At 41.3% G+C, this 15,298-nt stretch overlaps 1 protein-coding gene across 1 annotated transcript in view; it reads right to left on the reverse strand.

The window, feature by feature from the left end:
• Window positions 1-4,182: 4,182 nt before the first annotated feature.
• LOC147700716 (olfactory receptor 5J3-like) overlaps window positions 4,183-15,298 on the reverse strand; it is a 35,162-nt gene continuing 24,046 nt past the window's right edge. The window contains exons 2-3 of the mRNA XM_086929194.1: window positions 5,768-5,836; window positions 4,183-4,970 (exon numbers count right to left, since the gene is read on the reverse strand). Of these exons, the coding sequence (XP_086785320.1) occupies window positions 4,183-4,970; window positions 5,768-5,836 (857 nt within the window). The remainder of the gene's footprint in view (window positions 4,971-5,767; window positions 5,837-15,298) is intronic.

The raw sequence follows: 15,298 nt of genomic DNA on the forward strand, positions 1-15,298 counted from the left end.
CTCTTCCTTCCCACCCCAGCAAGCCCTCCTAACACTACGAGAGGTATCTGGATGGATACCTCTTATTCGAGCTACATTGCAACAGGCAGAAAAAAAACAAATTATTGGTGGTGTGCCTTAATTTGTTGGATGAAATTGCTGACTTCGGTTGGGTCCCTGAAATTGTGCATCACTTTTAAGAAAGCTGGGAAGCATAAATTGCCAGTAGCCCCCAAACTTCTGAACTCTTGGATGAATTTCTCCATCTCCCATTATCTATCTTGAGTTGTACGTGAAATGTCTAATCTGACTCTGAAAGATCATTCACCCTTCTTATATGTGTTTGCTTTAAGGCCCCCTGCTAGAATGCTCTCCTTGAGGGAATATGATTTAAAGTTAACCAGAATTTTCCTTGGATTTTTTTTCCTGGTCTTTTAAGATAAGGGTCTCAGTGGACTCTCTATATGTCTTCCTTCAGGTTACGCTCCTCAATATCTATATTAAACTATTTTGGGAGTCTGATTGTAAAACCCTTTATGTTTTCCCCTTCCAGACCCTCTGGAACAGTCAAAATCTTAATGTTATTTCTCCTGGCGTTATTTTCAAGGACCTCCAGCTTAGTCTTAAGTTCTTTATCGCTGTCTTTTAGTTTAACAATTTCACTTTTACTTAGGTCAACTTTTTTTGTAAGTTCTTCCAGGGAACTCATCATTATTCCAACTCTGTCAATCAAGCTATTAATCTTGCCTTCTAAGGTCTTACAAGTACTCTGGGTCTTCTGCTGATTTATCTCTGAAACAGCAAACTTTTCTCTAACTTCCATTAGTAAAGTAAATATTGGCTTTTCTATTCCTGGTTGGACAGATAATTCTGGCTGATCTGGTTTTTTAACCAGCGCAGAGTTTTTTTCTAGAAACCAGTTAATGATGTTTACCGAGATGGTCTCTGTTTGTGCGCCCAACTCAATTTCTACTATTGCAGCTAAAGGACTAAACCTATTTTCCAAACACAAAGCACTATCCATGGTCTCTGTGCCACTGGTACCATCCGAATTCATGATATTTGTAGGGACTGTGGAGTTAGAGGTTTGTATTGAATCTAAGGGTGTAGATGTGAATGCTGAGGTAGAGGGGAGTTAAATTCACAATCTGGGATTGAACTTTGAAGTACGAGCAGAGTGAAGGTGTGATTGTTAAACAATTAGGGTTTCTCTTAGATCGCTTCTTCCTTGGTCCCAGTCCCGGTCCCGGTGTCGATCTATCTGCCAGGGAATCCCTTGTGGTATTATCTGGAGGGACCAACTGAAAACAAATAGATCCTTCTTTATCCTGTACTTTTTTGGAGGGTAATGATGTTGCTTTATTAGTTAAAGGACCTACAGGGTATTGGCCCGTAAAGTTTCGGCTTCTCAGGGTGTATCTATTAATAGAACTGGTGGAAACTTCACTCTCTCCCTTTCTCGGAACAACTCTTAGGGATTTTAAACCCCCACCAAGGACATTTATTTTTTAACCCTTCCCCCCTCTTACCGGAGTCATTAGAGGTGTTATAGAGGACTTGTCAATTTGTTTTCCTTTTTATTTTCTTTAACTTTAGAACGCATGTTTTCTCCAATACAGTCCGGGCTGCACTCTAGTATGCAAACCGAATCACAGCTCCCACCTCCGCTGCCTCGGAATCTGATTCTGGCGTCAGCATGCCAACCTTGCCTGAGTTGGACCGCTGCCTCCAACCACAAGCTATGCCGCAGCTGAGAAGCCGTTTTGGAGAAGGGAGACAAGAAAAAAAAATGAGTTTTAAATATTGTGGGGACAGAATATCGACATCAAGAATATCGAAGACCAGAATATCGACCTGAAGATAAGAAATGTTGTTTTTGTTAATATCGAACTGTTGCATTCTTTGGAGTGGGAATAGTCATTTTTACCCCTACACTATCCAACATGTCCCCTACTGTTGCACTCACTGGAGTGGGAACAGTAATTTTTACCTCTACGCTATCCAACGCTTTCCCTACTGTTGCAATCACTGGAGTGGGAATAGTAATTCTTACCCCTACACTATCCATAACTTTCCCTACTGTTGTACTCACTGGAGTGGGAATAGCAATTTTCACCCCCACGCTATCTAACACTTTCCCTACTGTTGCACTCACTGGAGTGGGAATAGTATTAGTTATTATTTTTAAACATGTTTTAATATGTTTAACTGTTTCATTTAATTATATTTATTATTTACTTTATTTTACATTATTTTCTTAACATTAAAAAAAACAATATTTTTTTCTACTATAATTCAGACATCGATTTTTTTCCCCTGGTATTTTTGTACTTACCATGATGTAGATAGGATGTTGATATTCTTTACTTCAATATTTTTGTGTCGATATTTTGATACCTCAATATTCTGTTCCTCGATATTTTGTCAGTGATCTAGACCCCCAGCTTCCTGTCCAATTAACAGTGAATGAACAAAACCCAGCCAGAAGTGGCCTCACTATGGTCAGTCCTCCCCCAGAGCTGGCAATTCCTGACCAATTGGTCCTTCCACTGGCAACTGTCAGGGGATAGCAACCCGGTATAGACTAAGCCTCCCTCTGATGCTCACTCGTGGAACTGGGATTTGGGCACCCTAGGACACAGCCCCCCCCCCTTCAGAATCACCCCCAAAACCCTCATTAGACCATCTGGAATACACCAAATATGCTTCTTACAGTGCAAGCTCCCCAGGGTTAGGTAACTCATACTCCACTGGGTGTTATCTTATGCTCTCCACCAATCAGGTCACACAGTCCAGCACATGTGTTAACCAAGCTACCCTTCACTCCAAAATTCTCTGGCTTGCAAAAGTATCCCACATCACCCTCCTGATACTGATGAGACAGTATCCAACTGTCCATGCAACTCAACCCACACTCTTCTGGGTTGTATAGATACCTCCCTACTATAGTTTCTACCATTGAAGAACTTCACTCTATGTCCCTCATACCTAAATTCAGTAGAGTGTACCTCCCACCATTAGGGATATGACTCTCCAAGCCAGTTCCCCAATCCGCATTAGGGACCCTGCAACCTATTTACAGAAATGTCGGTTAAACAGATGCAGTTTATTCAGTGCTATCCACAAACATTTTCTGATTTGCATGAGCCTGATTCTCCTTTCTAAAACTCTATACATCTGTGAAAAACAATATATATTTTATAATCAATAGTTGCTGCAACCTTTTACTTAACTAGTTTGCAGAAGTCAACTTCTCCTTGTCCTACTAAGGTTATTTGCAGATTTGAGTAAACATTGTTCATCTCTCTACAGGGCCTGAGTCACTATTGAGTATGTTTATACTTTGAAGTAAGTTTAATACTTTCAGCATTCTACTCACAAATTACAATACAATTACTTTAAAAATTTTAAGGTATATGTCTCTAGCCCCAGAGTAATGCAAGTTACTTACTCTTGGGTGACGTCCCTCCCTAAACCCTTCGCTGGCCCACCTAACCCTTTCCTACTCCTCTCTAATAGCATCCCATTTGGTAGTAAGTATTCTTCTGTTTTTTACCCACTCCCCTGTGTCCACCTTACATTTGTGATTTAAATCTATACTTACAGGAGCAGATGGGGAAGACAACACAGCACATAGAAGTATAGGCAAAATCTGCAAAACGTAGTATGCTTTGTTGTACATTAGGTAGTATTATAAAATGAACTACAAAAGTGCAGTTTGTGAATCAGGTCTATTGTGTTCAGGATGGTAATTTAGAAGGTGCACATGCAGAGCCATGTTTAGTGTTGATTTTAAGAACAGAAACACATGCCATTGTATACACATGTTCTAATGTATTTACCTGAAACCTACTGTCCTCATGGTACACTTTAAACTATGCAAGCCTTGTCTTTGGCAATATCCACTCAGATGTTCATTACTAATTTAGAAAATACAACTGTGAGCATCAAATCTAACCCATACATAAGGAAAAAGATAGACCTCTCTTTTAATATGAGCCCTTATTTAATATACAGACTGCCTCCCATTATGCAATGCCTGAAGTTATGTATGCACCCATGCCTGCCCTGGCCTGTTAGGCTAGAACAAACCTTTATAACCCATAAATCCTAATATTGATCCATGTATTTTGAGTGTAAAACAAAAATCATAACAAATAAATATGCAATAAATATATTGCACAATATAATTGTATCTCAGGCTCATTTCTTATTCTGTGATCTTCCACCTGTTCTTCTTTTCAAAGCATCTTTGAACTCTTTGTTTTTAAGAGTGTAGATTATGGGGTTGCACAAAGGGACTACTCCATTGTAGACCAAGAAGAACAGTTTGCTCTCACTTACTGAGTACATCGAGATTGGCCTTACATAGACAAACATGAGGGCTCCGTAAAATAAAATAACAACTGTGAGGTGAGAGGCACAGGTGGAGAAGGCCTTTTGCCTCTGGGTAGTGGTCTGCATTTTCAGAATAGCTGAGATGATTTTGATGTATGAACTGATAATTAAAATCCATGAGAATATTACCAATATCACGGCAAGGATGAAAGTCATTGTTTCAATGGTACGAGTGCTGGTGCAGGAAAGTGTCAGCAGGGCAGCAATGTCACAGAAGAAGTGGTTAATTTCATGAGTCTTACAGAAGGAGAATGTGGATAAAAGAACAGTGTGAAATATTGGCTCCAGGAAGCCTAAAATCCATGCTCCGGTGGCCATACGCAGGCACACAGATCTATTCATGATCATTGTATACTGTAATGGATAGCAAATAGCGACATAGCGATCAAAAGACATGATGGTGAGCAGAAGGAATTCTATTGCAATCATGGCTATGAAAAAGTACACCTGCAGCAGGCATTCCTTAAGAGTAATTCGTGTTTTTGAAACAAAGAAGCAGGCCAGCATTTTTGGGATCGTGACAGAAGCGTAAGAGATGTCTACAAAAGACAGGTTTGTAAGAAAGAAGTACATGGGTGTGTGAAGTTGTGACTCTGAGTAAATGACAGATATGACAGTAAGGTTACCAGAAACAGCTATTAGATACAACACCAGGAATCCAACAAAGATGGGAACTCGCCAGTTGGAAAGATCAGAGAACCCTACAAGAACAAATTCTGCCCCGTAACTTTGATTGATATCTCCCATCTGAAAATAAATAAAACATTATTGGTTACAAAGTCTAAAATGAAAGATGAGACAAGTTTTAAAGTAGATTGACTTTGGGTACTTTGCATGAGAGTCAGCAAGTAAATGATTACATTGTAAATTTAAATTTAATGACTATTTCTAACATTATTAATCAGAATTATGAAGTCAAGAGAGACAATTCTTCTGCTTATTAGTCATCAAAACAACCTAAAATATGGCGGACTTTTAGTCACACGGAACTCTTAATCAAGCCTCATGAAGCTAGGTGTGGCTTAAATAAAATATGGACAAATAAGTGGATCAGCAGGCTAAAAGAAATAAACTCACAAAAGGGAATTATGATTGTACATATTGTACATAGATAGGCTATATTGGCATGTCCTTGCCCACACTAAGTGACAGTTGCACCAAATCAACAAATGCAAAGTTACCTCCATGTGAATGTCTGCACCAGTCTTATTCTCTTGCCTCACAGTCTTAACATTTGTGTGTGCTCCTCCACACTAACAGGTGAAGTGCTGCATTGTTTGTTCCTCACTCTATTGAAGTTGTCAGATGCTCACCTTCCCAAAAGAAGAGAAAACATGCAACTTTCCAGGGTCTCTCTAGCACTGCTCACTGTGCTCTTCAATGCACATACTTGTGCCTTCCACATTACATCCATGTGTCTGTGTTGCACTGGAAAGCATGGCCACATCAATTGGTGTACCTGTAGGAGGAGAAAGATTATCATCAATTTGGATCTTATGTCTTATGGTGCTCAAGACCTGCCAGGTGCTTGCCTGAATGCGGTGTATATAGCGTACCGCTGCCTCTGTTCTCAGCCATATAGCTGGGCAGTTAGAACAGAGAATCCTAGGAAATACACTGTGTGTACTCTTGAGTCTTATCCTGATCTGTACTTGTATCCTGTACATGTATAGTCTGCTTGTGAATTCTTCTGCCTCCTGTCTCTATCTTTCCTTGTTATCTTGACAACATATGTCACTCTGTGGGTCTGACATAACGATTTACATTTGAAGTACCGATTAGGCACACATGCCACCAGGGAGAAAGATCTTTGAGAGATTTAATGCAATACATTACGAGCTCTGATGTTCAGATGAAAGTAAGCCTTTAAGAAGGTGAGAACAGTATGAATGTAGTTTATGCTTACATGAATGTATAGCGTTTGCTACCTATTTACATATTGCAAAGTTTGCACTTGTTTGTGCAGAATAGTGGATGACATCATTAGTGCTGCCATAACTAATGTAATAAATGATATATTTTGAGATGTCATCAGTGATGTCATCAATTAAGTCATTGAACATGTCATGAGTGATGTAATATGTAAGATTATAAGCAGTGCATGGTGAGGTGCATTTAGAGTTAGTTCAGATAACTATAACTGAGGAATTTCACAGTTTTTTTTATTATGTTGTGTTTTAAGAAGCCATTCCACCTAATTATAAGGTAACTTTAACATTTGTTTTTCTCTCAGTGAATAACCAGTAGGTAGTTATGGTTAGGACCAAAGTTTCCATATGAACATTTTTTTTTGTTTTGCCAACCACTTAGCTGATGAATCTATTAAATTGTCCCAAAACGTTTCCTTTTTAGTTCAGCTGCCGTGTTGGAATTTTCAGGGTGATCCGTCAAGCAGGGTCCTACATTTTTCATTTTTTGAATGTGACTAGAGTCTGAAAAGCTAAACTGAATTAATCCAAATTTTTCAAAAAGTTAGATATTGGTCCTGAAAGTGTGCTCTTATTTGATGTAAATCCCTTTTGGCAGCTTTTTATATATTTAACTTTAAAATATCTAGATATATGGTGACATGACTACTTGCAGTTGACTTATGGATCCTACTTAAATTTGATTGGCTGCCAACACTACAACCAGGAGGTGTAGATAGCCATTTTGGGACTAGGCTTGAGCTAAGTCTAAGCTAACTGTGAAGAGTAAAGAAAAGGGGCTAGGGTTTAAAAGCATTTTTTTTTATTTTGCCATAAATATTTTTGGATGATTTTAACCCCTTGCATGCTTTGGACCGCCCCCAGTCATCTGACGTCATGGTGGGCATGTGCGGAGGATGAATGCAGGCTGTCCGAATCCCACCCACTATTCAAATCGCCCACACAGCGTGAAAACGTGCGCCGCTTGCAAGGGGTTGAAAAAATATGCGTGGATACCAGCGCATCTTTTAAAAGAAGCTCTTGGGAAGACCAAAATTCCAGAGGCATGTTTTTTAATTATGCAGGGATGCCCATTTGGTACACCCTACCTGCCGGCGGACCGCCATCTCCTGGGCAAGGAACAGTAAACTGATGTGGCAGCCCCGAATGTCCCCCCCACCATGGAGCTACTTATTGAATAAGTGCAGGGGAGGCCCTTATTGCCTCTTCCACAGCCCTGGGGACCACCACCTCCCTGGGGCTTTTTATTTTCATTATTAGGAGACCTCACAGACCCCCAGGCCCTGGGGATCACCACCTCCATGGGGCCAAAGTGTTTCTTGAAGAACAGGGCTTGCAAGGCTGCATGGGCCATTCTTGGCCCTATGGACCTCCACCTCCCCTGGGCAGGACCTTAGTTAAGCTCGGAGTGGAGCTCCATGGTCCCCACTCCTAAAAGAGTACCTGGCCTTGGGGACCACAAACCTCCCCCATTGGCTCCTGCAATGTCCCCGGCTGCCTGCCTCCGGGATATTGCAGTTCGCGTACGGCGTTGCGGGCCTATTCTTGCTCTCGTCAAGCCTTACCAAATGCTGCTCCTCTTTCAGCAAGCGAGAACGTTACAAATGCTCTTGCTTGCTGAAAGCAGAGTAAAACTGCTTTTGGACAGAAGGAGCGGCATGTTTAGCAGGTCCGACCGTCCAAAAACAATGCTAGCTCCCTCCTGTTGCCTGCAGTAAGTCCCACACAGTGGGATTGCTGAGAGGTCTTTTGAGGTCATGCCCCCTTTCCCCAATACTCTTAAATTGCGCCTCCTCTTGTACTTCTGGTAGGGGGATGAAGTCCCCTTGGCTCCAGATGGTCTTTGCGGGCCAATAACTCCTCCTGTTACCTCCAGTAAGTCCCACATAGCATGATTGTTGAGAGTTCTTCAAGGGCCATGCCCCCTTTCTCCACCACTCTGGAAACGCGTCTCCTTGTGCACTGCTTGTTGGGTGATGAAACCCCATTGGCTCTAGACAATCCTTGGGGTCCGACGCGCCCTCCTGTTACCTCCAGTAATTCACACACAACCTGATTGCTGACAAATTTTCTGAGGCCACACCCTTTCTCCACCACTCTGCAAATATACCTCCTGACACACTACTGCTTGGAAGATGAAGGCTCCTTGGCTGCTGAAGGACCTTTGGAGGCCAAGAAGCCCTCCGGTTTTCCTCCAATAGGTCTCTTACAGTAGGATTCCTGAGAGCAGGTAGAGGGACCACCCATTTTCTCCAACACTCTGCAAACGCGACTACTAGTTAAAAAAACATAGAATTTCACTTAGGAACGTTGTAGTTAGGAAAAAAGTTTGAAAAAATTTAGAAATTCACTGAAAAAAACCAAAGGTTACAGAGACGTTATAGTTAGGAAATGGGATTTACAAGAACCCTAGCAGTTCACTGAAAAAAGCAAAGGTTACAGGGACCTTATTTTTGGACAGAGATTTCACTCTTACAAAATAAGTGAAGTTCAGCAGTGAGCTAACTATAACTTATGCCCAGAAAAGCACTGCCAATGACCTTATACAGTACATCACTCATGACTTGGTTTGTGACATCACTGATGATATCTCAAATTACATAGGTCACCGTCTGCAAATATACCTACTGTGTCCCTGTGGCCATGTCTTTATTATTGTACTAACTCCATTCCTTAGGTGTATGACAAGTTCATATTGGGGTTCTGTCTGTTTTCTGACATGCCACACTCTAAACATGTAGCGCAATTTTTAGTATTCTGGGAAGTGAGCTATGAGTTTGCAATTATTCTGCATTATATTAAATATCATTTTGTATGGTTTCTAGTCTGTACTGACATTCATCAGTGTTACGCCCAGATAGCCACAAGATTAGCCAACTGAGTTAGGAAAATAATGTTCCATATATGGGGTCCCTAGTCCTCCTGTAGGAGTATTTTCAACTTGGACAGCAGGATTCATCATCTTCCATGCCTCAATATAATTTTCCCCAAGAGGTCATCCAGCTCTTCAAGTGTGAATGGTTAATAAAGAGATAAAACAATCTGGGCAGCAAGATAATTTTGGCAACTGCCACTCAACCCACTGGGCAAGAGTCAAACTACGCTGGAAAGCAATGTGTGGCCTCAGTGCGAATTGAGGCCCCTAGATTGCCCTCTAGTATATCTTTGCATTTATGGAAATCCAGGATCCCTAAATATCTAAATGTGTTCAGTTCCCATGTTATAATCGCTTGCCTGTGAGTGAGGTGTATAGGTTGAGTACCCTCTATAGTGGGGAAGATTGATACAGTGCTTAATTTGAGCTAGTAGTTTCTGGTGGTTTCTGGTACTCAATTGTCAACGCTGGCCCTTATGGCAGCTGCCACATGGTGATGCTGTTTGTGCTATTTAGAGATGAGCAGAACAACTGTTTTTTTGTTAAATCAATATACATGAAAAACAAATATTACCATCCTCTAAAAGGCATTCGTATAGTTTTGGGGCTTCAAATAGTCTGGTAGTTTTGTTCTTACTTTTTTTTCTAAAATTAAGCACTGGATTGACTGACCTACTTCAAAGGCTCTGACACCTTTTCTCCAAGCTCTGACATCGGTGTGTGTGCTGTGCTGACTCCTATCAGATAACTGTGTGGAAGGTATAAGAGACTTCAAACTTCACAGTGTGATGAAAGGCATATAGGTAGGAGTAACAGCCTGGTAAGAGGGATTTCCTAAGACTGCAGTCCGGTGAATACCATGCACTGAGGTCCTGCATTATTGTGTGTGTGGTTGTGCATCAATCCTACTCCCACATTTGCCAAATTTAACTTTTCCTCAGGGCTCTGTCTTTTTTCTGAGGAGACTTTAGGACTGGACCCCATCGCCAGTGCCTAGAGAGCGATATATGGTTTTTAGAACTCTGGGTCCATGGTTCTCAGTATCAATCCAGTACAGTACGCTTCAACATTGGATTGAAAAATGCCACTAGAAGACATTATCAAAGCAACAATTGGAGACATGGAAAAATTGTAGAGTGGGCAACAAAAGGCGTTACCAGATTTCACTGACTTCCAAAGCTGCTATATGGACCCATGTCATGCTTTATAGAAAACGAAAGTTGCATTCTGGGACATGTAGTCATGCCTTAACAATTGTAAGCATGGACTGAAAATACTTACACAAAGCTGTTGACTGAAGCCAGGAACTGAACAAGCCCTGCACAAGCAAAGCCCATTTATACCAGTGCATTTGTTGTTGCAACACTTTCTGCATGCTCTCCAGCGGGTACTGCTAGTTCTAGTATGGCTAGAGGAGTAGATGAGTTTTTAAGAGCGTGTCCTCACCCATCCAAATAAAATCAAGTTTGCCTCAGTTTTATTCCCATCACTATGTCAAATGGTTCTATGCCAATTGGTACACCTTTACCCAGTCCTGGCATTTTACAAACTTCATGTTGCATTCTGGAACTGTAGTTTTATCATTATTATTAGGTGTATTTCCATAGTGTTGTTGAATATAAAGCCCAGCTGACTAATGATAACACATACATAGGTCCAATTGTCTAGTGTCAAAATCGTATCTTCAAGCAGTTCTTTATTTACTGCCATCATTTCAACACCAGCTACAACGGACACACTATGTCCATGTATAGTCATCTTGGCTTTATTTATACAGTCTGTATAACATAGCCCTCTTAAGCACACAAAAAGATGGTATGTTAGCACTACATAAAACACCCAAATAAACAAGAAAACCCAGGGTCTTGGAAGAACACTCTACAGGGATTTCCATCTGAAGAATTCACAGACGTTCAGGTCTCCGCTTGTCAAGCACCTGTCATTTGCCTGGCATTGTTTTTTATTTGGAATTTTTGCAATTAGAGTCCTGCATTCATAATGATCAAAACATGGGTAAGTACCCCAATGTAAAGCAGAACCCAGGGCTTGATGAGACACTTTTGCCGGACTAAAGAGTTCTGCTTTCAAAGCAGAAGCCTGCAGACAAATACACAACATTCTGAGGAGACTGCACCACACACATGTCCTTCTGAGGAGTCTGCCCCAAACACACCTGGCATTGTGCGGATCCTGCACCAAACACACATGTGATTCTATGGAGCCTGTACCAAACACACGTCCTTCGGAGGAGTCTGCCTCAAACACACCTGGAATTCTGCGGATCATGCACCAAACACATATGTGATTCTATGGAGCCTGAACCAAACACACATCCTTCTTTAGAGCCTGCAACAAACACTCATTATTCTGAGGAGTCTGCAACAAACACACATTATTTAGAGGAGCCTGCACCAAACACACATTATTCTGAGGAGCCTTCACCAAACACACATTAATCTGAGGAGCCTGCACCAAACACACATTATTTAGAGGAGCCTATACCAAACACACATTATTCTGAGGAGCCTGCACCAAAGACACATTGTATTCTAAGGAGCCTGTACAAAACACACATTCTATTCTGAGGAGCCTGCATCAAAATCTTAAAGAAGATTCTGAATGGGATGTGCTTAGAACAAAAAGGGGTATTAACCTTTCGTTAAAAAACCCCTCACTCACCGACCTGGTCGGTGACATGCTTCATCATTGGGGTCCACCCTGACGACCGAGTGCCATCAGGGTGTGCTACGACACCTGAACTACAGTGGAGCTGGTTTTTTGAGTGATTAGTGCAAAAAAAGTGGCGTTAAAAATTGTCCTGGTATAGCTTTTTTGAAAAAAACTTTATTCATAAGCAACTGGACAACAATAAAAACACTGAGAAGATACTGATGGGAGATTATGACCGTAAGTATCTATGCAAATGGTCTACATGTTTCAACCTTTACGAGGTAAATCCCAGGTTTTCATCAGGACCAGAAAAAGGAAAATGGATGGTCTACACACACTAACGTGCATCCAAACCTAGATTAGTGAGGCCTAGTTGCAAAAATCGGCAAAAGGCAGTATCTCAAACCTGAATTAGGCGAGGAAAAAAGACCTGTTGGAGGAACAGAGGAAGAAAGAGTCACAATTGGATTGAAAAATGCCACTAGAAGACATTATCAAAGCAACAATTGGAGACATGGAGAAATTGTAGAGTGGGCAACAAAAGGCGTTACCAGATTTCACTGACTTCCAAAGCTGCTATATGGACCCATGTCATGCTTTATAGAAAAAGAAAGTTGCATTCTGGGACATGTAGTCATGCCTTAACAATTGTAAGCATGGACTGAAAATACTTACACAAAGCTGTTGACTGAAGCCAGGAACTGAACAAGCCCTGCACAAGCAAAGCCCATTTATACCAGTGCATTTGTTGTTGCAACACTTTCTGCATGCTCTCCAGCGGGTACTGCTAGTTCTAGTATGGCTAGAGGAGTAGATGAGTTTTTAAGAGCGTGTCCTCACCCATCCAAATAAAATCAAGTTTGCCTCAGTTTTATTCCCATCACTATGTCAAATGGTTCCATGCCAATTGGTACACCTTTACCCAGTCCTGGCATTTTACAAACTTCATGTTGCATTCTGGAACTGTAGTTTTATCATTATTATTAGGTGTATTTCCATAGTGTTGTTGAATATAAAGCCCAGCTGACTAATGATAACACATACATAGGTCCAATTGTCTAGTGTCAAAATCGTATCTTCAAGCAGTTCTTTATTTACTGCCATCATTTCAACACCAGCTACAACGGACACACTATGTCCATGTATAGTCATCTTGGCTTTGTTTATACAGTCTGTATAACATAGCCCTCTTAAGCACACAAAAAGATGGTATGTTAGCACTACATAAAACACCCAAATAAACAAGAAAACCCAGGGTCTTGGAAGAACACTCTACAGGGATTTCCATCTGAAGAATTCACAGACGTTCAGGTCTCCGCTTGTCAAGCACCTGTCATTTGCCTAGCATTGTTTTTTATTTGGAATTTTTGCAATTAGAGTCCTGCATTCATAATGATCAAAACATGGGTAAGTACCCCAATGTAAAGCAGAACCCAGGGCTTGATGAGACACTTTTGCCGGACTAAAGAGTTCTGCTTTCAAAGCAGAAGCCTGCAGACAAATACACAACATTCTGAGGAGACTGCACCACACACATGTCCTTCTGAGGAGTCTGCCCCAAACACACCTGGCATTGTGCAGATCCTGCACCAAACACACATGTGATTCTATGGAGCCTGTACCAAACACACGTCCTTCTGAGGAGTCTGCCTCAAACACACCTGGAATTCTGCGGATCATGCACCAAACACATATGTGATTCTATGGAGCCTGAACCAAACACACATCCTTCTTTAGAGCCTGCAACAAACACTCATTATTCTGAGGAGTCTGCAACAAACACACATTATTTAGAGGAGCCTGCACCAAACACACATTATTCTGAGGAGCCTTCACCAAACACACATTAATCTGAGGAGCCTGCACCAAACACACATTATTTAGAGGAGCCTATACCAAACACACATTATTCTGAGGAGCCTGCACCAAAGACACATTGTATTCTAAGGAGCCTGTACAAAACACACATTCTATTCTGAGGAGCCTGCATCAAAATCTTAAAGAAGATTCTGAATGGGATGTGCTTAGAACAAAAAGGGGTATTAACCTTTCGTTAAAAAACCCCTCACTCACCGACCTGGTCGGTGACATGCTTCATCATTGGGGTCCACCCTGACGACCGAGTGCCATCAGGGTGTGCTACGACACCTGAACTACAGTGGAGCTGGTTTTTTGAGTGATTAGTGCAAAAAAAGTGGCGTTAAAAATTGTCCTGGTATAGCTTTTTTTGAAAAAAACTTTATTCATAAGCAACTGGACAACAATAAAAACACTGAGAAGATACTGATGGGAGATTATGACCGTAAGTATCTATGCGAATGGTCTACATGTTTCAACCTTTACGAGGTAAATCCCAGGTTTTCATCAGGACCAGAAAAAGGAAAATGGATGGTCTACACACACTAACGTGCATCCAAACCTAGATTAGTGAGGCCTAGTTGCAAAAATCGGCAAAAGGCAGTATCTCAAACCTGAATTAGGCGAGGAAAAAAGACCTGTTGGAGGAACAGAGGAAGAAAGAGTCACAATCAAACATTTTTTACGTGCCTGTAACGTAGTGTCGACTCTCACATGTCTGCATGCTTCATGTCAATCCCATTATGAACACAGAACAAACCAAATTGTGCCTCAGACGAATACACACTTGTATTCTGTAATAAGGTGCTGGTTTGTTGTATATGAAACGCTTTAGCTTTAAGGTGCTGTCTTATAGCCCACTTTGGCTCACTCAAACACATTGATCAATAAAGGTTGTGTTCGGAGGCAAACATATTATACATTTTTCAGAAAGTGTCACTCACACTCCAATATTTTTTGGCTAGGTGACTCTCAAGACTCACAAACATAATTGTGAGCTGGACGTAAATGCATGCATTTAGAGTTGTAACACAAAACAAACAAAACAAACACACAAGCAAACAAAGTCTCACGAGGAGCGATTCTTACTCCTATTGTGGGTCTCAAAGGCTTCGAGGGGGCAGAGGGAAGGCTTTCTCAGCGAGGAAACATACTCTGTGATGTATGAAGCCGACCGGGTCCAGAGCAAGTGTGCCACAAAATGCCTGCAGCAAACACACAATATTCTGAGGAGCCTGCAACAACCACACTTGTTATTTTGAGGAGACTGTATCAAACACACATGTTATTCTGAGGAGCCGGCATCAAGCAAATGTTATTCTGAGGAGCCTTCTTCAAACACATGTTAAACTGAGGAGCCTGCATCAAACACATATGTTGTTCTGAGGAGCCTGCATCAAACACACGTTGTTCTGAGGGGCCTGTATCAAACACACATGTTGTTCTGAGTAGCCTTCATCAAACACATGTTATACTGAGGAGCCTGCATAAAACACACAAGGTATTCTGAGGAGCCTGCATCAAACACACATGTTATTCTGAGGGGCCTGCATCAAACACATGTCATTCTGAAATGCCAGATAAAGTTACA

This window comes from Lissotriton vulgaris, chromosome 7, assembly GCF_964263255.1.
Source record: "Lissotriton vulgaris chromosome 7, aLisVul1.2, whole genome shotgun sequence".
NCBI lineage: Eukaryota > Metazoa > Chordata > Amphibia > Caudata > Salamandridae > Lissotriton > Lissotriton vulgaris.